At 45.9% G+C, this 26,104-nt stretch overlaps 1 protein-coding gene across 6 annotated transcripts in view; it reads right to left on the reverse strand.

The window, feature by feature from the left end:
• The window catches only part of CCDC91 (coiled-coil domain containing 91), a 189,841-nt gene that overhangs the window by 109,709 nt on the left and 54,028 nt on the right, over nucleotides 1–26,104 (reverse strand). For all 6 annotated transcript variants that reach the window (XM_058190901.1, XM_058190900.1, XM_058190902.1 and 3 more), the window contains one exon: nucleotides 6,114–6,221. In XM_058190901.1, coding sequence (XP_058046884.1) covers nucleotides 6,114–6,221 — 108 coding nt within the window. The remainder of the gene's footprint in view (nucleotides 1–6,113; nucleotides 6,222–26,104) is intronic.

Below are 26,104 nucleotides of genomic sequence, written 5' to 3' on the forward strand. Positions count from 1 at the left end.
CAGAATCAATAGGAGCCCACAAAACCACACAGAGTATCATGTCACTCCACTCCAGCATCTCACCAATTCTGTGTTTGCTGGTTCATTTCCATCCGAGCCCAAAGCGTGGCGAACAGCCAAATGTCTTCACAGCTCTTCAAAAGGTCAAAACCGATGCCTTTCAATACAATTTGGCCACTTACACTTAAATAATCCATTATTGGCACACTTCCCTTTACAGCAAGGGTGTCAAACTCAATGCCCAGGGGTCAGATCTGACTTGCGGGGTAGTTAGATCTGGCTTGTGGGGCTGCCCTGGAAACAGCAAACGACTGGCCCAGGGGGCTTCTGCCAGCGAAAATTGAGCTGTCCGGAGCTCCGTTTTCGCTGACAGACGGCTGCAGGAGTCCGTGGCTGCCGAAAACCGAGCTCAGGAGCCTGTTTCCGCTGACGGAGCGCTCGAGCCACCACAGGCGCCATGAATACGAGTGATGTTGAGCTGGCCACGCCCCCCCCCCCAGGTCAAACACAACCCTATAACGCTCTGGTTTGGTTCTGCAACCTAACAAGACAGACACAGACTTCAGAGGATCATTAGAACTGCAGAAAAAACAATGGCTACCAACCTGCCTTCCACTGAGGACCTGTATATTGCACGAGTCAAAAAGAGGGCTGTGAAAATATTTACAGACCCCTCGCATCCTGGACATAAATTGTTCCAACTCCTACCCTCAAAACGACCACTGGACACCAGAACAACTAGACACAAGGATAGTTTTTCCCCCGAACGCCATCACTCTGCTAAACAAATAATTCCCTCAACACTGTCAAACTATTTACTAAATCTGCACTACTATTAATCTTCTCATCGTTCCCACCACCCATCTCCTTCCACTTATGACTGTAACTTTGTTGCTTGCATCCTTACCATTTATATTAATATTGATTGTTTCCTGATTGCTTATTTGTACCCTATGACTATCATTAAGTGTTGTATCTTATTGTTCTTGATGAAGGTATCTTTTCTTTTATGTACAGTGAGAGCATATGCATTAAGACAAATTCCTTGTTGTCCAATCACACTTGGCCAATAAAAAAAATTATTCTATTCTAACCCTGATGCGGCCCTCAATGAAATAGCATTTGACATCCCTACTTTAGGAAAATGAGTACAAATAGATCTCGGCGAAGAGGTTGTAGAAAAAATGCTTTTAAAAGTTTTTTTTTTAAAGTTGGCCACGCCCACCCAGTCACATTAACCCCCTTCCACCAAGCCACGCCCACAGAACTGGTAGTAACAAATTTTACATTTCACCCCTGCCTTATAGGTATTTTCATCCATTCTTCCTTGACACAAACTTTTACAAGTATACCTGTCACTTCTCTGCTCAGCACATCTTTGTTATTCATCAATCTCCAAAGCGCCCCTTTTCATTATTCACTCATTTCACTCATTACTTTCATTTTTAATTCTAATAACTCTGCTGAAAGCTCCTTGTTTAGCTCTTTTTATCTACCTCCATTTTTTTTTTAAAAAAAAATAATAATCCGCATTAAAAAAGACTTTGCATTTTCTTTGCCTCTTCCAATATTTTTTTGCTCGTGGCCCCTTTGCCAATTTTCCTAGGAAATATCTTATTTTTCCTTTTCAAACATTTTAAGATACCTTCCTCTCATCCTCATGATTTGCAGCCATCGTTTTCTCAAGTCTAATTTTTTTTTTCATCCACAGCCTCTTCCCCTTCATTCCACATATTTTCCATTAGTATTTGCATAATTCAACAGAACTCCCTGGCGCAGTAATATAATTTTCTTCACTCTGATCCCTGCAATTTCGATATCCACCTTCCATGACTTCTATCCAAAACCAACCTGTCTTCTCATATTCTTTCAAACAGGACACACACACTTCTTAAGGTTGTTTTGTTTTCATTCTAGTTTGTTTGGCAACTTTCCATGCCTTCTTTTCTCTAACGATCCGCTCTTGGTGCTGCTAGAACATAGTTCTGTCCCACATTCAGAACCTCTCATAATCTTTACATCCTTCCCTAATTTTCTCAATCATTTACTGTAGCACAATCCTTTGGATTTACAGCTATTCATGTGCCGAGTGTAAGAGATGACCAGGTTGAGCCCGAAGGAGCGATCAAATCTGTCACCAGTCTTGAATTCCTTTGCACCCACAAGATATCTAATTGCGTTGACCCTTGTCTACCGCCAATTTGCCTTGACGGTTAGTAGAGCAGATTTTTGTAGCGAGCTAGCATGGAGTAAACTTGTACTCATTTGAACAGCCTTGGTTCCTGATTTCTTTCTGTCTGACACCATGTGTAAAGGTAAAGGTTCCCCTCGCACATATGTGCTAGTCGTTCCCGATTCTAGGGGGCGGTGCTCATCTCCGTTTCAAAGACAAAGAGCCGGCACTCCATTCATCCATATCCATCCATCCTCTCCATTTATTTACTTTTCATTCAATGTTACATTCTCCCATTTTCTTTCATTGCATAGACATATGACCTTCCTTCCTTCTTTTCTTCCCTCCCTCCTCCCACCTTCCCTTCCCTTATCCATCCATTCATCCATATCCATCCATCCTCTTCATTTTTTAAAAAAAAATAATAATCCGCATTAAAAAAGCCTTTGCATTTTCTTTGCCTCTTCCAATATTTTTTTGTTCGTGGCCCCTTTGCCAATTTTCCTAGGAAATATCTTATTTTTCCTTTTCAAACATTTTAAGATACCTTCCTCTCATCCTCATGATTTGCAGCCATCGTTTTCTCAAGTCTTATTTTTTTTTTATCCACAGCCTCTTCCCCTTCATTCCACATATTTTCCATTAGCATTTGCATAATTCAACAGAACTCCCTGGCGCAGTAATATAATTTTCTTCATTCTGATCCCTGCAATTTCGATATCCACCTTCCATGACTTCTATCCAAAACCAACCTGTCTTCTCATATTCTTTCAAACAGGACACACACACTTCTTAAGGTTGTTTTGTTTTCATTCTAGTTTGTTTGGCAACTTTCCATGCCTTCTTTTCTCTAACGATCCGCTCTTGGTGCTGCTAGAACATAGTTCTGTCCCACATTCAGAACCTCTCATAATCTTTACATCCTTCCCTAATTTTCTCAATCATTTACTGTAGCACAATCCTTTGGATTTACAGCTATTCATGTGCCGAGTGTAAGAGATGACCAGGTTGAGCCCGAAGGAGCGATCAAATCTGTCACCAGTCTTGAATTCCTTTGCACCCACAAGATATCTAATTGCGTTGACCCTTGTCTACCGCCAATTTGCCTTGACGGTTAGTAGAGCAGATTTTTGTAGCGAGCTAGCATGGAGTAAACTTGTACTCATTTGAACAGCCTTGGTTCCTGATTTCTTTCTGTCTGAAACCATGTGTAAAGGTTCCCCTCGCACACATGTGCTAATCGTTCCCGACTCTAGGGGACGGAGCTCATCTCCATCTCAAAGACAAAGAGCCAGCACTCCATTCATCCATATCCATGCATCCTCTCCATTTATTTACTTTTCATTCAATGTTACATTCTCCCATTTTTTTTCATTGCATAGACATATGACCTTCCTTCCTTCTTTTCTTCCCTCCCTCCTCCCACCTTCCCTTCCCTTATCCATCCATTCATCCATATCCATCCATCCTCTTCATTTTTTTTAAAATTTGAATTTATATCCCGCCCTTCTCCGAAGACTCAGGGCGGCTTACATTGTGTTAAGCAAAATAGTCTTCATCCATTTGTATATTATATACAAAGTCAACTTAATTGCCCCCAACAATCTGGGTCCTCATTTATTTACTCTTCATTCAATGTTACATTCTCCCATTTTCTCTTCATTGCATAGACATATAACCTTCCTTCCTTCCCTCTCTCCTCCCACCTTCCCTTATCCATCCATCCATCCATCCATCCATCCATCCATCCATCCATCCATCCATCCTCTTCATTTATTTACTCTTCATTTCAATTTATAATCTGTCATAAATCATGGCCATCCTTGGATGTACCTAATGATACTGACTTCCACTGCCCACCACGTCTTTGTTAAATCAACATTTTTACACGAGACCTTTCAAGACGATGGAAAAGAGGTAGACTAGTTCACCTGTGCCTTAGTCAAACCTATGCCTTAGGCAGCCTTCCCTTCTAACAGGAAGAGTACTACTAGGGACTTTGGGACAAAATTGTGCATGTATTCTACAGCAGCCATACTCATTGCTGTTTGCTTCTGGTTGCAATTCAAGCTGTTTGCATTCATCTACTAAGCCATCCAGCCTTTTACCTGGACTCCAAATGTGTTCCTGAATTGCTACCACGGATATTTTTCCTCTACAATCCTGCTAATACACAAGGCCTACAGGATTCAGCGGTACAGGTAGTCCTCGATTTACGACCGCAATCGATCCCAAAAAAATTTTGCTAAGTAAAGTCATTTGTGAATTTTGTGAAACCCTAAGTGAATTTTGCCCCATTTTACAACTTTTCTTTCCACAGTTGTTAAGTGAGCCACTGATGTTGTTAGGTTAGTAAAAGGGTTGTTGGTTTCCCCGTTGATTTTGTTTGTCAAAAGGTCGCAAAAGGGGACTACTTGACCCCGGGACACTGCAACCTTCATAATTATGACTCAAAGCATCTGAATTTTTATTTATTTATTATTTATTTATTTATTTAATCAAATTTATATACCGCCCTATCTCCCGAAGGACTCAGGGCGGTGTACAGGCATTTAAAAACACATAAATACAATATAAAAACAATTAAAAAACTTATTCTAAAAAGCCCGTTAATTTAGAATTAAAAATATAGAATAAAACCCAATTTAAAACCGATAATTTAAAATCTAGCTCAGTCCTGCACAGTTAAATAAATATGTTTTAAGCCCGCGGCGGAAGGTCCGGAGGTCCGAAAGCTGACGAAGTCCGGGGGGTAGTTCATTCCAGAGGGTGGGGGCCCCCACAGAGAAGGCCCTTCCCCTGGGTGTCACCAGACGGCACTGCCTGGCCGACGGCACCCTGAGGAGACCCTCTCTGTGAGAGCGCACGGGTCGGTGAGAGATATTCGGTAGCAGTAGGCGGTCCCGTAAGTAACCCGGCCCTATGCCATGGAGCGCTTTAAAGGTGGTCACCAGAACCTTGAAGCGCACCCGGAAGGCCACAGGTAGCCAGTGCAGCCTGCGCAGGATATATTTATCACATGACCATGGGGATGTTGCAATGGTATCGTGTGAAAAATCGCCATAAGTCACTCTTTTCAGTGCTGTTGTCACTTTGAACGGTCACTAAACAACAACAGGATGACAGAGTTGGAAGAGACCTTGGAGGTTAACAGAGTTAACAATAACTAGAGGTCATCTAGTCCAACCCCCTGCTCACGCAGGAGACCTGTACTAGGGATTCGAACCGCTGAAGTGCCAACCTTTCTGATCGGCAAGCTCAATGTCTTAGCCACTGAGCCACCTAGTCAGGCTTATTGAGCCTTCTAGGTCTTCTAGTCCAAACCCCAGCTCAGGCAGGCAACCCTATACCATTTCAGACAAATAGCTGTCCAATCCCTTCTTAAAAACCTCCAGTGATGGAGCACCCAAAACATCTGGAGGCAAGTCGTTCCACCGATTACTTGTTCTTAACTGTCAGGAAATTTCTCCTAAGTTCTAGGTTGCTTCTCTCCTTGATTAGTTCCCATCTATTGCTTCCTAGCCTGCCTTCATAAACTGTCATAAGTCGAGGACTTCCTGTGTACAAGTCGAACAAAGACAGCTGCAGTATCCCCTTGGACACGTGATCAAAATTCAGATACGTGGCAGGTGACTCCTGTTAATGATGATTTCACTGCACTGGAGAAAAATACAGGCGGACCCTTCAGCTGAAGAGGTAAAAGGTCAATAGATCTGCAGGTTGTCCTACCTTGGCCAAGGATCAAATAACCCCGAAGGCAAAAAGCTTCCGTTCTGACTTTAGAAAGAGATCTTTTGTAAATAAACAGGGGGCGTTACCTGAGCACTGAGCTCCGCACTGGCGACAAGAAGGGCATCCGGCCAGTAAACACTCAGCTCCATTCAGTTGCCCAGACTCCACCCCGCAAGGGATTATGGGGTCGTTAAAAGAAGATGATTACCTGAGCGTTGAGTAACTCTTCACACTTCTGCGCCTGCTTCTCAACTGCAGAGACATGCTGTTTCTCCAAGGCCTTTTCCCTTTCCTCCACGAGCACCTTCAGCAGGGCCTGGAACAAAGCAAAGAGCAGACAATCAGCCAAGGCTTGTGAATTTCCTCCCCCCCACACACACACACCCCAATTTGTACAATTTTGTACAGGTAGAGAAGCGAGCATGAATACAACCGGAAGTGGGCTGCTGGGGGTTCGCAGGGGTTCGGGAGAACCTCTAGCTAAGATTCTGTGCAGTTCGGAAAACCGTCAAATCCCATGCCTGCCTGGCCCCACCCACCTCTCCCCTCCCAGGAGTCCCCATGCAGCCCATTTTGGATGCAGGTAAATGCAAGGCGTGTGCGGAGGCTCGGGGAGGGCAAAAAACGGGTCTACCGGAAGTTTGGAAAGGCTGGAAACGGGCCCTTTTCCGGTCTCCAGAGCCTGGGGAAGTCGTTTTTGCCCTCCTGGAGGCTTGAGGAAGACCTCCAGAGCCTGGGGAGGCTGTTTTCGCCTTCCTGGAGACTGAAGGAAAGCCTCCAGAGCCCGGGGAGGGCAAAAACACCCCCCCCACATGGTGCAGGAGGCCGACTAGGCCACCCCCACCATGGCCACCCCCACCCAGCAACCGGGCAGAGAACCCCTTGCTAAATTTTTTTGAAGCCCGGCCCTGAATACAATGGTCTATTAAAGGACACCCAGAGATTAAACAGAAGGCATTTTGAAGCAGGATCTTTTAATGAATCTAATTGAAGTCTGCAACCGAAGGGTTTGTTTCTGGGGCTCCTTGTGAAGCCCTTTCTATTAAAGGGATGAGTAACAGATAGGGAAAGTGAAGAGTTTTTCTGTTAAAGCTTCTCATCTAGCTTTTCTGGGACCACCCAAGATGAGATGGAGAGGCTCAGTTTGCAGGAGGAGAGTCAGACATATTTCACTGGCTGACAAAACTCCACATCCTCTCAGCAGAGACGGCTAGATCCCAGGGGCCAAGCAGGATCTCCACAACCACAAGTCAAGTGAAAACAGATGGAAATTATGACTCGCTTGAAAATATAGAAGCAATGCCCCCAAAACGCCGTCTCGCTCCAAAACTCCAAGAGATCGGGAATCAGAACTGAAAAAATCTAAATTAGAGCAACCAATCAGCCCGTTAAAACACACACACACACACACACACACACACACACACACACACACACAAATGCGAACATTTTTAACCGTGCGTGGCGCAGAGGTCTACCCTACACTAGGAAGAGGGGGAACGCAACACAAAATCTGCATTCTTCCATTTCCTTTGATTGAGTGATGGCTTTACCACTTTTTCGTACACGTTCCATGGCAGTCGCGTCGAATCTTGTTACCAACAATCTGTGTGATTCCCTTTCGCTCTTTCCTAAAAGCTGCTGACAGATAACAGCACGATGCACACACAAAAAGCCAACGTTTAAATACAACGGAGAACGAAAGTGTTTGAACTCGCAATTAGGCTACCAAAATTTTGGTACGTGTGAGCACATGAGCAGAGCATTCAAAAACAACTTATTGGTAATTTTTAATGGTACACATTGCTGTTTAAACACTAGCCTAAAATATACAAAATGCTTGGAACAGGTTTTTTTCTTAAGTCATCATGTTTTCAAATATCATTACATAATTGCAAAATTACAATTATATATATATATATATATATGTATATATATATATATATATATATATATATATTACACACACACACACACACACACACACACACACACACACACACATATGCAGTTCAAAGAAGTGCTTGACAAAAAAAAATACTTCCCTCCAAATGCTTCATTCTATATTATACAGAATAAACTAAAAAGTTACCAAACGTAATTTAAGGAGTAAAAATTAAAATAATTGGCAAATGTCAACATTCTTAAGAAAGATGTTCTAGTCTAAAATGAGGGCGAACCACATGAGCGTTACAAAACAAGCACACAGCATTAAAAAAAATAATAACTGGAAGTTGGAAAGTATTGTGGCATTTCACAACCAAGTCGATTCTTCCATTTTGGGTTTTTTTTTTTAATATGCATTATTATTTATTAAAAATACACTAATCCCATTTTCAAATTAGACATTTCCAAGGGTCTTGCCAATTTTGAAATGAAAGCCAATTTTAAAAAAGAAAATGCACAGGATATGATAAGCCAAAAAAAAAAACAACCCTTAAAATAACACAAACACCCTACAATCAAAACACAACAGCAATTTTAACAAATTAGGACCAGACATTTCTTTCTAATAAACACCAACTTCACAGTTAGGAATTTCGTGCAATGTCTCCTAACATTGCTATGTATGGGCAATCCCAATGTGAAACCAAATCAAGAGGAATATTTCATTACTATTGTGTCTTTCTGCTGCGGTGGGACTCCGAATGGTAGCCACAGAAGGAAGAACATCGTAAGTCAGATCATGGAACAGAAACAGGCAGATTCCTTGGGTCAGACTGGACCTTTCTAGGCCAACAGCCATGGATTTGGGCCAACATCAACACTACCTTTCCTTACGCTACGGAAAACAAATAAATCTAAATTATAAAAAAAAATATCTTTTAGATTCTCATAGTAGAGCTAATGCGTTAGGGCTACAAGCAAGCCTGTAACCGTGTTTTCCAAAACTGACTGCTTCCCCCACAACTGCCAATAGGATTTGTGTATGAGTCTACAGCGGTGTAGTAGACCACCGTGGACCACTGATAGTCCGTGAGAAAATTTTGGTGATCCCCAGAAAAATTATTTGCATTTTTTTTTATATTGCACTAAATCAGGGGTCCTCAAACTAAGGCCCCTGGGCCGGATACGTGCAATGAACCTTTGTGTTGCTGCAGAGAGTCTCCCCCTTCAGGGTCTTTTTGTGTGGGTGGGAGGGGGGCAGAAATTCCGATTTGGGGTCTGCTTCAGCCTCCTGGTGTGGGGCTTTGGGCAGAGGCTGGAGGGAAGCACTGCTGGTGGCAAAGAGCCAGAGGGCCTTGTTCCAATGGGACTGCATCATGGCCTGGAACTGGCTGACCAGCTCAGCCTGCTGAGTCGCCAGGCGCCAGTACCTGGCCTTGCACTCCCGCAGGTCTTCCCTCTGCTTGGAAAGCCTATGTTCCTAGTCCTCAGTGAGGTGCTTCTGCTAAGCCTCCTTCTCGGTCAGATCAAATTTGAACTCAGCTATTTTGCCAGTTCTTTCTCATGGTGGCTGCTTAGCTCCAACAACTGCTTTCCGTTGGGGCCCTAAAGAGCCCAGGCGGGCAGGCGAGGAGTGGCAAGCAGAGGCTGGCAAGGCGCCCCTCGACATGAGTGACATTGAGTTGGCCACACCCACCCAGTCACATGACCATCTTGCCAGGCCCGCCCAGCCGGTCATTAGGCAGATCATATTAGTGGTCCACAGGATTTAAAATTATGAATTTAGTGGTCCCTGAGGTCCGAAAGGTTGGGGACCCTTCCATCTCACCTTCTGCAACCATGAAGCCAGAGGTGGTATCCAGGCAGTTTGTACCCATTCAGGCGAACCGGTAGCGGAGATCGTGGGTGGGCCAAGTGACCCGCCCCGGCTCTATGCCATCCTATTAGGCACGGTTTTGAGGCCGGGCGCATGTGTGGAAGGCGTGCGTGAGCAAAGTACATGCGCAGAAGGCTGGGTACGTGCACGGAAGGTGCACGTGAAGTGAGCGTGCACGCAGCGAATCAGTAGCAACAAAATGTGAAACCCATCACTGCATGAAGCCATGGTTTAAAACCATGAATTACAACATGTTCCATGCTGGGAACTAATGAACCAAATAATTTTTGTTCCATTTAATTTTTTGTTCTCATTTTCAATCAGAAGCCCATGTGACAACTTGCCAGTTCTGATCTCAGAGGAGAAGAATAAGAAGACTCCTTAAAATCCAGTTAAGCTTTTTCTGCAAGGCTCCCAATTAATGGGACGAGCCAAATGTCTATGGAGATTCTCAGCCATCCTGGTCATGGTTGTCCCAAAGGTGCTTTTTCAAAAGGCAACTGGTCTTTCTTGGTTTTTCCTTGAAGATGTTTTTGCTTCTCATCCAAAAAAGCTTCTTCAGTGTTGACTGAATGGTAGACTGAATCCTTCCATTCTCTACCATTCAGTCGGAACTGAAGAAGTTTCTTGGATAAGAAGCGAAACGTCTTCAAGGAATACAAAGTCCAGTTGCCTTTTGAAAAAGCACCTTTGGAAAAAATGACTTATGGCTGTTTTCCACACTTACGACCACTCATGGTCACACGATCTTTTATTTTTTCTTTTATTTTTAATTTTTATTTGCATTTATATCCCGCCCTTCTCTGAAGACTCAGGGCGGCTTACACTATGTCAAGCAATAGTCTTCATCCTATTTGTATATTATATACAAAGTCAACTTATTGCCCCCAACAATCTGGGTTCTCATTTTACCTACCTTATAAAGGATGGAAGGCTGAGTCAACCTTGGGCCTGGTGGGGCTTGAACCTGCAGTAATTGCAAGCAGCTGCTGTTAATAACAGACTGTCTTACCAGTCTGAGCCACAGAGGCCCTGATCAAAATTCAGGCGCTTGTCAACGCTGATTGTTATGACATTTGCAGTCTTCTGGCGTCAGGTTCTTACAAGCAAAGCCCATGGGAATGCCGGATTCACTTAACAACCATGTTACTAACTTAAGAACTGCAGGGATTCACATATTAACTCTGTAGCAAGCAAGGTGTTATATTTAGGCAAAATTCGCTTAACAACTGTCTCTCTCAACAACAGAAATTTTGTGCTCAAGCGCTACCTGTAGTCCTGAGAGAGGGGCACTGCAGTAAGCAGGGGGACTTCTACTGAATTAAATGAATTAAAACCCAACTAAAAAGAGGCATGGGTGTATATAAGCCAGGGTGTACACACTAGGATGGTGAGTAAATGTGAATGTCCTTGTCACATCTCCATCTAAATGTACATACTTGTATCAGCCTCTTCTAGGGCATCCCTTGCCTTCCCATTGCCACTGTATGCCACCCAATCATTTGTCCCCAAGCTATGCAGCTCTCAGAATGAAACTATCCATGCTCACCCACCATCCCTAGGTCAGATCTTAAGGGTGGATCTCAAGCTGACTCTTAGCTTCCTCTGGGTATTCTTGCTACAGAAATCTATCTATCTATATAAATGGCTTTGTGTGTGTATGTGTGTATGTTCCAGCGTAACTCTGGAACACCTTGAGCAATTTCAACCGAACTTGGTACACAGATGGCTTATTCTCTGGAAAAAAATACTGTGGGGGTAAGATACCCCTAATACCCCTCAGGGTGTGTGTTCTGTTAAGATACAGCCTGTTGTGCCTTAAAATTTCAAAATTTCAGGGCTCTGCGCATGCGCAAGATGGCGCGGCTCTGAGGACTCGGCTCCGGCGACGAGAGGCCCCTCCGATGTTGACGAAGCCTCGGCCGTCCGTTTAGCCGCTTGCTGTCCCCGGCCCGGTAGATCTTACTTCGGGCAGCCATATGAGAGGTCTTGACCTCGTACATGTGGCTGCCGAGAACGAGGCCGGGTAGGCAAGCGGTGGTTTCTGGCGCCATGTTTTAGGCTCGAGGTGGGGCGGCGAGTCGGCGCACGGCCGCTTTTCTGCCGATCTGCCTGGCCGGCTGGCTGCTAGCCTCTGGCTCGCCTCCCGCCCCTTCTGACTGCGGACTGGACTTTTCGGGGGTAGCCTTTGGGCTCCAGCCTCTGCAATCGTGGACGATCTGGATGATTGCGGAGGTATTCCATCTACCCCTATTGCCATCTGCCTCGCTGCCATGGTTTCTTGGCTTTCCCCCTGCTGCCGGATTATGGACTTGGCAACCTTCATACCCCCCAGCCTCTCGGAGAGGTTTAGCCTTTTATATGGACTTCGCCTTGAGGGAGAGGTCTGGGAGACCCGGCTTCTGGAGTGGTTAGGATTCTTTTCCTGGCCATGTCTGGAGATGGTTATTGAGGATTATGGGAGACGATGGAGGCACCCCGGAGTTGCCCCCTGCAACCAGTCTATGACTGTGACTATTTTAACATCACCCATGCCCCCCTCGGCCTTTTTTGAGACTACTATGGCCGTTTTTGGTCCTATTAGGACTCCTTGGGGGGAGACATGGGATTTAGTTAGACAGAGGAGGACGAGGAGGACGAGCCAGCGACTGAATACCATTTCCCTCACCCCGGTTCCAGGATGTTTGGACTAGGCACCGGACAGAATACCATCTTGACTGTCATTCGTGCTAATTGCTGTTCCATTCTTTGTATGCCTTCATTCTGGACTAGTACCATCAGTCATCATCTTGCCATCCGGAGATGGAGCCTCTACTTTGCCGATTCTTAGTCTCAGCTGCTACGCATTATACTGCTTGTGAACTCTTGCGCCTGCGAGGTGCCCTTGCAGGAATGGCCCTCCTCATTACGAGGGCCGCCTCCATGACGGGTCTTGGGACCCACAGAGGTGGCATGCGAAAAGAAGAGCTTGTGGGGTTTTTAGAGAGGGAATTTTAAGGGGTGGAGGGTAAGGGCGGGTAATGGGGTAACCTGGGTAAGGGGCCAGTTCCTGCACATGCTCACAAGCGGTTTTTATTATCAGGTTCGGAGGTTATGGGGAGGAGTCTGTTCCTATCTGTGAGGGTGGTCCTATTGACACGGTAAGTGGGAGGGGCAGGTATGGCGGAAGCGAGGGTCATATCAAATTCGGAGCGCGTGCTCGATGTCTTAAAGCGATCACGCTCCCACCCTTGACTTTTCCTGCCTCGGATGGTCAGGATCCTCAGAGCCTGGGCCTTCGTTGATGTTGTGCAATGCTCGGTCTGTGGTGAACAAAGCCCCTTGTTTGTGATCTTATACAGGGGGTTCCATGGACCTTATGGGCATTACGGAGACCTGGTTGGGCACTGAAGGGGCGTGCCTTGTAGAGATGTGCCCCCCGGTTTCCCGTGCATTCCAACAGCCGAGAGCCCAGGGTAGGGGTGGGGGGGTGGCGGTTGTGATTAGAGAGAGTCTGGAGCCGAGGGAGACCACTGTACCTCAGATTGCCGGGTGCGAATCCTCTTGTGAGATGGGGTCGAGGTGTCAGATGGGCTTGCTGATCACGTACCTGGCTCCTTGCTGCGTGACAGCTGCCCTGCCCGAGCTCCTGGAGATGCTGGCTGGGTGGTAGTTGAGACCCCAGACTTTTAGTCATGGGGACTTTAACTTGCCATCTTCCGCTCATCATCGACGGCAGCTCGGGAGTTCACGGCTTCCATGACGGCCTTGGATCTGACCCAAGTAGTTGATGGCCCTACTCACATTGGGGGTGGCACTCTGGACCTGATTTTTCTCTCTGGACAGTGGTTGAGAGATCTGGACTTAAAGGAAATAGTCATCGAACCTTTGTCATGGTCAGATCACTCTTCTTCGCTAGACTTTCTGCCCGCCATTCACCACCGCAGGGAGGCGGAGCCGACACGTTGGTTCCGCCCCAGGCGCCTGATGGACCCTGATGGGTTCCGGACGGAGCTTGGGCCGTTTCCTGAGGGTCTGGCCCACGGCTCGGCTGAGGAACTTGCGGCGGCCTGGGAACGGGCCGCGGCGGGGGCCTTAGACCGTGTCGTGCCTTTGTGCCTCTGACCCGCGAGGTCCCAACCGCCCTTGGTTCTCCGAGGAGCTGAGAGGATGAAGCGCCGGAGAAGACGCCTAGAGAGTTCCTGGAGGTCTAGCCGCTCGAAGCTGATCGACACTAGTGAAGTCCTATACTAGACTTACCTAGTGGCATTGAGGGAAGCGAGGCGAGCTACGCCTCCCTCATTGCATCGGCAGATAACCGCCCAGCCGCCCAGCTGGGTGACCCGCCTCCCACATCAGGGGAGCGGATGACCCGCTGCAGGGACGTGCTGAGGAGTTTAACGGTTATCTATACGATAAAATCGCTCAGCTTCGGGATGGGTTGGACCAAGATTGCGTGATGCGGGTGAGATGTCTGAGGGTGGTCTTGGCGATATTGTTTGGGATGAGTTTGACCCTGTGGCTCCTGAGGACATGGACAGGTTGCTGCAGGCTGAATGCCACCACATGTTTACTGGACCTGCGTGCCTCCTGGCTGGTGCTGGCCACCGGGAGGTCACACGAGGCTGGCTCCAGGCGATTACGACCGCTTCTTTGGTGGAGGGTGTCTTCCGCCGCCTTTGAAAGAGGCGGTGGTGAGGCCCTCCTTAAGAAGCCTTCCTGACCCGCTGTTTTAGGTAACTATCGTCTGTTCCAACCTTCGCTGGCGCGAAGGTTGTAGAGAGTATGGTGGCATATCAGTTTCTTGCACCTGGATGAAACTGTCTATCTAGACCTGCTCCAGTCCGGTTTCCGCCCGGTTACAGCACGGAGACGGCTTTGGTCGCATGCAGGATGATCTCTGAGGCCAGGATAGGGGTTGCCCTCTGCCCTGGTCCTATTAGACCTCTCAGCGGCTTTCGATACCATCGACCATGGTATCCTGCTGCCGGTTGGAGGATTGGGAGTGGAGGCACCGCTTATCGGTGGTTCTCCTCCCATCTCTCCGACCGGTCGCAGTCGGTGTTGACAGGGGCAGAGGTCGACCCGAGGCGCCTCACTTGTGGGTGCCGCAGGGTCGATTCTCTCGCCTCCTGTTTAACATCTACATGAAGCCGCTGGGTGAGATCATCAGTGGTTTCGTGTGAAGTATCAGCTGTATGCGGATGACACCCAGCTGTATTTTTACACCGACCACCCCAACGCTTATCAACTGCTTTCCGTTGGGGCCCTAAAGAGCCCAGGCGGGCAGGCGAGGAGTGGCAAGCAGAGGCTGGCAAGGCGCCCCTCGACATGAGTGACATTGAGTTGGCCACACCCACCCAGTCACATGACCATCTTGCCAGGCCCGCCCAGCCGGTCATTAGGCAGATCATATTAGTGGTCCACAGGATTTAAAATTATGAATTTAGTGGTCCCTGAGGTCCGAAAGGTTGGGGACCCTTCCATCTCACCTTCTGCAACCATGAAGCCAGAGGTGGTATCCAGGCAGTTTGTACCCATTCAGGCGAACCGGTAGCGGAGATCGTGGGTGGGCCAAGTGACCCGCCCCGGCTCTATGCCATCCTATTAGGCACGGTTTTGAGGCCGGGCGCATGTGTGGAAGGCGTGCGTGAGCAAAGTACATGCGCAGAAGCCCGGGCACGTGCACGGAAGGTGCACGTGAAGTGAGCGTGCAAATCAGTAAACAAAATGTGAAACCCATCACTGCATGAAGCCATGGTTTAAAACCATGAATTACAACATGTTCCATGCTGGGAACTAATGAACCAAATAATTTTTGTTCCACTTAATTTTTTGTTCTCATTTTCAATCAGAAGCCCATGTGACAACTTGCCAGTTCTGATCTCAGAGGAGAAGAATAAGAAGACTCCTTAAAATCCAGTTAAGCTTTTTCTGCAAGGCTCCCAATTAATGGGACGAGCCAAATGTCTATGGAGATTCTCAGCCATCCTGGTCATGGTTGTCCCAAAGGTGCTTTCAAAAGGCAACTGGTCTTTCTTGGTTTTCCTTGAAGATGTTTTTGCTTCTCATCCAAAAAAGCTTCTTCAGTGTTGACTGAATGGTAGACTGAATCCTTCCATTCTCTACCATTCAGTCGGAACTGAAGAAGTTTCTTGGATAAGAAGCGAAACGTCTTCAAGGAATACAAAGTCCAGTTGCCTTTTGAAAAAGCACCTTGGAAAAATGACTTATGGCTGTTTTCCACCTACGACCACTCATGGTCACCACGATCTTTATTTTTCTTTTATTTTTAATTTTTATTTGCATTTATATCCCGCCCTTCGCTGAAGACTCAGGGCCTCTTACACTATGTCAAGCAATAGTCTTCATCCTATTTGTATATTATATACAAAGTCAACTTATTGCCCCCAACAATCTGGGTTCTCATTTTACCTACCTTATAAAGGATGGAAGGCTGAGTCAACCTTGGGCCTGGTGGGGCTTGAACCTGCAGTAATTGCAAGCAGCTGCTGTTAATAACAGACTGTCTTACCAGTCTGAGCCACAGAGGCCCTGATCAAAATTCAGGCGCTTGTCAACGCTGATTGTTATGACATTTGCAGTCTTCTGGTGTCAGGTTCTTACAAGCAAAGCCCATGGGAATGCCGGATTCACTTAACAACCATGTTACTAACTTAAGAACTGCAGGGATTCACATATTAACTCTGTGGCAAGCAAGGTGTTATATTTAGGCAAAATTCGCTTAACAACTGTCTCTCTCAACAACAGAAATTTTGTGCTCAAGCGCTACCTGTAGTCCTGAGAGAGGGGCACTGCAGTAAGCAGGGGGACTTCTACTGAATTAAATGAATTAAAACCCAACTGAAAAGAGGCATGGGTGTATATAAGCCAGGGTGTACACACTAGAATGGTGAGTAAATGTGAATGTCCTTGTCACATCTCCATCTAAATGTACATACCTGTATCAGCCTCTTCTAGGGCACCCCTTGCCTTCCAATTGCCATTGTATGCCACCCAATCATTTGTCCCCAAGCTATGCAGCTCTCAGAATGAAACTATCCATGCTCACCCACCATCCCTAGGTCAGATCTTAAGGGTGGATCTCAAGCTGACTCTTAGCTTCCTCTGGGTATTCTTGCTACAGAAATCTATCTATCTATCTATATAAATGGCTTTGTGTGTGTATGTGTGTATGTTCCAGCGTAACTCTGGAACACCTTGAGCAATTTCAACCAAACTTGGTACACAGATGGCTTATTCTCTGGAAAAAAATACTGTGGAGGTAAGACACCCCTAATACCCCTCAGGGTGTATGTTCTGTTAAGATACAGCCTGTTGTGCCTTAAAATGGCTTCTACTGTGCAGCACAGTGGAGTTGCCATGGTAACGGCTTCACAGTACTCCACAAGGGGGCTCCCTCTGGTAAGGGGGAAAATCCAAACATTAGAAGTTTGATCTGGACATTTTCAACAAGGCTTTGATTATGCTTGAGGACAAATGTATGGCCATGATTAATAAAACATTACTGCAACTCAGCCTGCCTATACCACGATGAGACCGACACGACGTACTTCACGCAGATTACATACCAGAAAAAAACTACAATGTCAAACAGCTTAGTGCATATATCACGGACAGCAAGCCACTTCTAAATCAAGTTCAGACAAAAGCATACCAAATGATCACGGATCAGCTAGCAAAACAACAAGGCGGTACCATTTTACTTGATGCTTCCGTGGGCACAGGGAAAACATTTTTAACTAATTTAATTCTCGCCGAAATCTGGACTCAGGGTGAAGTCGCTCTTCCATCTAATACAGGATTGGGATAAATAAATACCTGGGCAATGCCGGGTTATCATCTAGTACCCTATAAAATAGTTCCTTGCCAACAGAAGCTGTGAGCTTCTTCCAAGAGATAAGATAGCCAGAAGCAATAACTTAGGAGTCTTTGGTGCTTTCTGAGCGCCATTGTATTCTTGTAGACGTTTCATTACCCAACTAGGTAACTTCATCAGTGTTGGTGATGATGCATGATGCTAGCACTGATGATGTTACCCAGTTGCGTAATGAAGCATCTGCAAGAAAACACCCAAGTTTAGAAATCACCAAGGACCCCTCCTTTCAACCATGAGCTATAGATATTCTCCTTTATATTAAGTCTGCAAATGACTTAATATTTCCCTAGTAAGGTACAAGACAATTAATATACTTGGTTCTCTTCTGGAGAGAACATTTTGGCCAGGCGAGTTGACTCTGCGAGCCGCCCAGTCTTCCCTATATTTGGATCCATAAACACATGTATTTTCAATCCTCAAGGTTTTTTTTTTCTAATGGGACACGTTATTTCAAATGATTAATAAAAAAAATACTTCTTTGACATAAGTTCTTTATATAACCCCAAATTAACAAGCGACGGAGGCCAAGAGGCATATGAAATTCAACCACAGAGAAATGTAGCTTAATATTTATCTCATTTTGTTATTTTACATAATCCAATGGGAAAATGCGCTCTTCCCTTCATCTATCACGACCTTTTACCATAATTTTCTCACTGAGGAAGATCACTCCCGGCCTCTAGCTGAAAGACCAAACTTTTCCTTGTTCCTTTCCAAACCTGACTGAGATGTTCCTTATCAGCCAATAATCTCCAAATTCTGCTGGATGAAGACCACCGACCAGAATCTAAACACTTCCGGCCCTGTTCTCCTCCCTTACTCCTCTTTCCATAGTTCCGTGTTTTCTCTTCTGTCTCATAGTTACCTCCAAAAAACATTTATTTTTACGTTCAGCTGCTGAGGCAATTCAAGTAGATTGCTGCCTTGTCTCACCACAAATATACCCTGAAGATCAATGCAAGCCTTTGCGTGTAGCCAGACTCGGCTGCATGTGTGCGGGCAAGCATGTAAAAATCCTGCTCCACAGCGTTCCTCAGGCAACACCACCGTTATGAACAAATCCTGCAACCAGAATTTTGGCTGAAAAGCCAAGAGCACAAGATTCAGCTGACGGTCCTTGCACTGCTATTTCAACGAAGGTATGGAATCTGAAAGACTATCCTCAAATGCCTGCCCATATTCAGAACAGAATAACAGATTAGGAAGGGATCTTGGAGGTCTTCTAGTCCAACTCCCTGCTTGAGGAGACCCTATACCATTTCGGACAAATGGGTTGTGGTCCACCAGCAGCCTGAGGAGCTGGCAGCGGAATTGGACAATAAGGAGGCTGGGGAGAACAATGGATCAGTCCTGGAATCAGGGGAAGGCCCAGACGAGGGCTCTGCGTCGTAGGCAGAGATGGGGCTAGGGCCATCTGGGAGTGATGTGCCGACTCCGAAGCCTCCAGAGCCTGCTTCGGACAGCAGAGAGGCAGAGGTACAGGAGGAGCCGGTTCCTAGCGCATGCATGCGAAGAGCTGCCAGAAGACAAGAGCAGCTAAAGCAAAAAGGACAACTCGGGAGTAAGGACAGGAGATGATTGGCTCCTCCCATAATTCTTAAAAGAGCAGCAATGGCTCTTGGGCTCTTTGTAGGAAAGCAATGTTGCTACAATTTTTTCTTGTCAGCATCTCCTGTTTCTGAACTTCGTGGGGTTCTTGCCAAGAAAAGCCTTTGGCAGGGTGTCAAAGAAGACAAAGGTTTGTGATAAGGCTGAAGGACTTTGTTTTGGACTTAATTTGGACTAAGTTGAGAATGAAGTAACTCTCACCTGTTCTAATAAATATGTTTGTTTAAGACTGATTGTGTCTGGTAATAACTACCTGGGCCTAGGTCACAACAAAATGGCTGTCCAAAAAGCCTCCAGTGATGGAGTACCCACAACTTCTAAAGGCATGCTATTCCACTGATTAATTGTTCTCACTGTCAGGACATTTCTTCTTAACTCTAGGTTGGGTCTCCCCTGGATTCGTTTCCATCCAGATGCTTCAAATGTTTTAGAGAATAGGTTGACTCTCTCTTCTTTATGGTATCCCCTCAAATATTGGAACATATTCCTTAACCTCCTTTCGATGCACAGATGGAAGATTGACAAAAAACCTTTTAGCTATAGACCAAATGAGGGATGCAGTGGCTCAGCGGCTCAGGCTCTGAGCTCGTCGATCAAAAGGTCAGCAGTTCAGTAGTTCGAATTCCCAGCGCTGCCTAATGGGGTGAGCTCCTGTGACTTGTCCCAGCTTCTGCCAACCTAGCAGTTCGTAAGCAGATAAAAAATGCAAGTAGAAAAAAAGGGACCACCTTTGGTGGGAAGGTAACAGCGTTCCATGCGCCTTTGGCATTTAGTCATGCCGGCCACATGACCACGGAGACGTCTTCGGACAGTGTTGGCTCTTCGGCTTTGAAACGGAGATGAGCACCGCCCCCTAGAGTCAGGAACGACTAGCACATATGTGCAAGAGGAATCTTTACCTTTATAGATCAAATGGAAGATGTGAGGTTGTCAGGCCACTTCTAATATAGCTTCCATCTCTCTTTTAGCAAGCTTTTCTGGTTGTGTTGAAGGTTTCAATCACTTAAGATAGCTTCTTGAAAGAATCCTGACCAGGAGAGGCTCAGAAAGCCATGCTTTTTAAAAATTATCATTATTCCAATCCAATGTTTTTCAAACTTGGCGACGTTAATATGTGTGGACTTCAACTTCCAGGATTCCCCAGCCATTGTTCCCCAGCCACACATCTCTGTTCTAATCCTTATGTAACAAGAATAGCTTCAAAACACAACATCACTTTCCAGCTCTTCTACTCTCCTCCGATTCCATTTACTTTATAAACTGGTGCTGGGTTTCATTTCCATTGGCTGTCATCAAACACTGGAGACTTGGTTCAAACAATAATTGTTTCTCTCAACGCTGCGATGGTTGTGATTCAAATTTTCTGGAATTTATTACACACTATTGTTTCTCAGAGTTTCTTCCTCCCCCCTCCCCTAAAATTCCCATTCTCTGGAGCTCTTGTAGGAAACTCTATTGACCTCTTGGTTCAGGAAACAGAATGCCATAAAAATCAACCAGAGGAGTGCAAAACTGGCATTGGGAAAGGAATGGATTCTATAAAACTTCAGTTGCCTTCTACAGTGACTGATATCCCTTCCTAAGCAATAGCTACCTTTATTTAGCAACGTCCATAGGTTCATTATTTCTTTATCCTCTTTGTAAGAAGTGTCTGGCAGCTGTAACTTAGATGGCAAATTTCAATTCCACTTCCGAAGAATAATAGTTGAATCTTGTGTTTTATTGCTCTTTGTTCCTCTTTACATTTCTTTGATTGAAGTTCAGATAAAAAGCACCAAAAATGGACCACAGAGAAGAGGACCTTCGACCAGGAGTGTAAAACTCAAGGCCCGCAGGGTGCTTAAATTTGCCCCATTGGGCCGCCCTGGAAACAGCAAAGGACCGGCTGCGGTACCTCTGCCAGTGAAAATGGAGCTCGGGAGGGCCGTGCACAGATCTCCCAGGCCCCGTTTTAGGCTGTGACAGCCTCATGCAGCCCTCTGCCAGTGAAAACGGAGCTCCATTTCGCCAGCAGAGGGCTGCAGGAGGCCATCATGGGCAAAAACAGGGCCCAGGGGGCTCATGCAGCCTACCCAAGCTCCGTTTTCGCTGGCAGAGGGCTGCAGGAGGTTGCCGTAGCCAAAAATGGAGCTCAGGAGCCTGTTTTTGCTGGCAGAGTGCTTGGCCGCCACAGGCACCCCTGACACGAGTAACATCAAGCTGGCCATGCCCACCCCGGCCCCCAAGGTCAAACACAACCCTGATGCAGCCCTCAACAAAATCATGTTTGATACCCTTGCCTTAGAGCATCCAAAGCAGTGTGCAATAGATACCAGCAAACCATGACAGACGACCATATCCCTGGTGGGTCACTGCAGCCTACAATTCTCAGTTTGTACCTCTAAGCATCTGAGCCAATACTGCCAAAATAGGAAAGAAAATAGTCATGTCTAGGAATGCCATTTTTTCCTGCCAGTCTCCAAGATCCAAGTGGCCGTGGAGATCAGCAGGAGAGGGAGTGACCTCACAGTTCTCATTCCATTAACATGAAGATGCCTTAACACCTTTGTCTAGACACCTCTGGATCTAAGGTTAACCACAATCTTTCATCACTAAACCCCCCGCTCCCACCCCCCAAAAAAGATTGGCTCATCCATTTGAAGTCATCAGGACACACCTCTGTCATCTTGGAAGACCAAAATGTTCCTAATTTTCCAAAGTGTAGCCCGGGGCTCAAAAAAAAGTGTCTTTTTCAGTGGAATTTCACCATTTCAGTGGTGAAATTCAATTTTTTTTTACTACCGGTTCTGTGGGCGTGGCTTGGTTGGCATGGGTGTAGCTTGGTGGGTGTGGCTTGGTGGGTGTGGCTTGGTGGGTGTGGCTTGGTGGGCATGGCAGGGGAAGGATACTACAAAATCTCCATTCCCACCCCACTCCAGGGGAAGGATACTGCAAAATCTCCATTCCCACCCCACTCCAGAGGAAGCATACTGCAAAATCTCCATTCCCACCCCACTTCAGGGGAAGGATACTGCAAAATCCCCATTCCCTCCCCACTCCTGGGGAAAGGATACTGCAAAATCCCCATTCCCACCCGACTCTGGGGCCAGTCAGAGGTGATATTTGCCGGTTCTCCAAACTACTCAAAATTTCCGCTACCAGTTCTCTGAACTGGTCAAAATTTCCGCTACCAGTTTGCCAGAATCTGCTGGATTTCACCCCTGCCTTACATCCAACACTTTGAGACCTACTACCGTTAAGGATTTTCCACTCTTCTTTGAGAACAGTTGTCTTAGAATGGTAGAAGTGGAAGGCGCCCAATTTGCCTGTAATTTCTGCAGAAAAGCACGTATAATTTGAGGAAGAGTCATAAAAGCTCTGACTTTGGCTCAGTCACTGAGTTTAATGAATGTTATTAAAACATTTTAAGAATGCTCCAACTGCTATCCATGTTATTCCCTTCAATCTTAAATCACTCCTTCAGTTTTGGACGTTCCAAGATTGCCATAAAAGTCTTCCTTGTTTGGTCAGCCTGACATTTTCTAAGGTGAGACCAGCTTTTCTGGATCTTTGTTTTCAAACTCTGGTTGTACCTCATGTTCGAAAGCATCTCAGGCTGATGTAGAAATTGTCTCATACTTGCTGAGAAAGAAATGCTACCTTTAATCTCGTCCCAGGTAAATGGTCTCATTGTTGTTGTTTTTCCTATAGTCATAAAAACATTATTTTCATGCCGTTTTTAAGCATGGGTTATTTAAAAACAAAAAGGGATGCAGTGGCTCAGTGGCTAAGACACTGAGCTTGTTGATTGAAAGGTCAGCAGTTCAGCGGTTCAAATCCCTAGTGCCGCCTAACGGGGTGAGCTCCCGTTACTTGTCCCAGCTTCTGCCAATTTAGCAGTTCGGAAGCAGGTAAAAAATGCAAGTAGAAAAAATAGGGACCCCCTTTAGTGGGAAGGGAACAGCGTTCTGTGCGCCTTTGGCGTTTAGTCACGCCGGCCACATGACCATGGAAACGTCTTCGGACAGCACTGGCTCTTCGGCTTTGAAACGGAGACGAGCACCGCCTCTTAGAGTCAGGAACGACCAGCATATATGTGCCAGGGGAACCTTTACCTATTTAAAAACAAAACTGTTTTTGGGGATATGGAAGAAATAGAAGGGTCTGAGGGTTGAAGAAAGAGGGTGTGACTTTTAAATTTCTTGAAGGCTAGATGATTTCTCAAGCCAGACATTCCCAATTCTAAAGTTAGAGCAGAGGTGGGTTTCAGCAGGTTCTGATCAGTTCTGGAGAACCAGTAGCGGAAATTTTGAGTAGTTTGAAAAAACGGTTGTAAAAATTCTGACTGGCCCCGCCCCCACCTATTCTCTGCCTCCCAATTCCCAGCTGATTGGGAGGGAATGGAGATTTTACAGTATCCTTCCTCTGCCACGCCCACCAAGCCACACCCATCAAGCCATGCCACACGCAAAGAACCGGTAGTAAAAAAACATTTTTTGAAACCCACCACTGAGTTAGAGGCTTTCAGTGAAGTAGTGCATACAAATGATAGTCTCAAATTCTTAAAATAAAAAGAGATGTCAACACACTGAGTCTAAAGCAGGCCTTCCAGAACAAACCTGCCAAGCAATTGCCAAGCACTGGGGAAATCAAGAGATTCAAGCAATTCCAGTGAGTTTATTGCAAGTTTAAGCACTTTACTAGAATCGGACCAAATGGCGGTTAAGGGAAATAAGCGGGAAATAAGAGAGGCATTCAAAGTGGGCTGGATTTAGATCACTTGTGGATGCGCAGAGACTCATGACTGATGATGCATTTGACCCCTCCCTTGGGCTCAGCCGGGTCATCTCCTACACCTATTCTTTTATACTATTTCTAGAATCAAAGACAAATGAAAACCTGCATTAGCCATTTCAACCCAATCAATTCTTGAACAACATTAAAAAAAAAACAAAAAAAACTGGCAGACTGTTGGGAATTAACCCAGTTAGCAAATTAAAGTGGAAGGAATCAACAACTTCTCTGATGTTGAACCCTGAAGAATAAAAGGAATTAAAATTAAATAGAAAAAGGAAACCAACAATTAAAGACTGTAGTATGTAGTTGGAGAATATAATATGTATGTGTGTGTGTGTGTGTGTGTGTTTTGGAAATGAGTAGAGTATAAACAAGATTAATACATTCATGAAATAATTAATTAGAAAATCCATGTTCAATCTTCAGGATAATTTAGAGCAAATCATCCTCATGTTTTTATTTACTTGTGAGAGTCTAGGGCAAGTGATGGCAACCTTTTTGCCGCTGCGTGCCAAAAACAGGGGGAGCGTGGGGGGTCACGTGCATGCCCAAACCCATAATTCAATGCGTGCCACCCCCCATGCATGCGCATGCGACCCCTCGGCGCTCCCCACCCCGCTTTTGGCATGTGATGGCACAGTGGGCCCGGTACGCCCATTTTTCGCCCTCCCCAGGTGAAAAAAGCCTTCCCCACCTCCACTCCACCCCCGGAGACTGGAAACAGCCTATTTCCCAACTTCTGGTGGGCCCGGGAAGGCCCGAAAATCAGCTGGCCAGTGGGCACATCCACGCCAGAGCTTTGTGTCCTCCTCGCCTCCATCCGAAAGATGGCTTAATTAGACAGCTCTTATCAGCTCTGGCAGCAAAAGAATCAGCGTCTGCCAAGAGCCCTCGATAGCTGCCAAGACACTGGTGAGTCACAGCCTTCAGCTCTAGTCAATCCGTGGATTTGCCTGATACAAAGAGACACACCAGCTCTTGCTGCCTTTTATATCCTGTGGGGTGTGGCTCAGCACTTCCTGGGCCTTCCCCTCCCCTGCTTCTGTTGTTCCCTTCTCTCCTGCCTACAAAACCTGGGATTGAGCCAAGTCTGATTGCTGTCAGCTGGGTCTGCAGGCGTGGCCTGGGGGGGAAAGAGTCAGGAGAAGGAGGCCTCATTATCTCTTTCACTTGGCCTGCTTCTGGCTCCTGGAGCTGATCCAGGGAGGCTGGTGCTTCTGAGGTAGTCCTGATGGCCCTTCCCCCTCACTGTCCAAATCACCTTCTGGCAGCAGGCCCGGCTCTGAGTCACTCTCGGGCATGGGGCCAGGTTCGGGGGCGGGAGCCACAACAGGAGCTGAGCTAGGGCAATGCTCATGTGCCCACCACTATGGCTCCGCATGCCATAGGTTCACCATCATGGGTCTAGGGACTGGTTACTATTGGAAATGAAACAGTACAGATAATTTATCTTATTTCATATCTATCAGAGTTAGCTACACTTCTGAAAAAGGAAATACATTTGAGATTTTTAAAAAACCCAAAATATGTAATTATGGTAAAGCCTATCCACCTAATTAACTGGAACTCGAGTTTGTTCAAGTTTATCTCTTTTATCCAACGTGCTGTAGACAACCATCTTCATGCAAAATAAACCAGCCCTCCACCCACCCACCAAACATAAGCATGCTGTGAAAATTCCCATACACCATTTTATTTTTAAAAGGTTATATTAATTTACAAGGAAGAAAAGGCAAGGATTAAAAAAAAAGTTCTAGTTCTGAGATAGTGGGCTGATCAATATTAACTTAATAACCCTGCTTTTAGGAAGAAAAATAAAATATGCCTACGGAACGCCAGCAAGTGCAAGGAAGAAGCGCCCCAAAATTCAAGATGGCAAGCTGCCATGGTCCAATCAAAGCCCCTTGTATGTAGACCCTCTTCCCATGCAGAATTAAGTTTGGTCTATTTCTTTCAATATGAAAAAGGTTAAAGAGGCATCGAGTTTAGTGGAACTTTAGAGGTCTACCCGCAAAACATTCTTAAAAAGCTTTTTAAACACACGCCCAGTAACCAATAACCCAAACAAACATTATTCCTTTCTTGTTTAAACACTGCGCGTCTAAATTATTTCTAGGAATAGAAAAAGGAGCGGAGCAACCAAAAGATAATCCGAAGAGACCTATATTATTTC

The sequence above is a fragment of the Ahaetulla prasina genome, chromosome 7 (assembly GCF_028640845.1).
Source record: "Ahaetulla prasina isolate Xishuangbanna chromosome 7, ASM2864084v1, whole genome shotgun sequence".
Classification (NCBI taxonomy): Eukaryota; Metazoa; Chordata; class Lepidosauria; order Squamata; family Colubridae; genus Ahaetulla; species Ahaetulla prasina.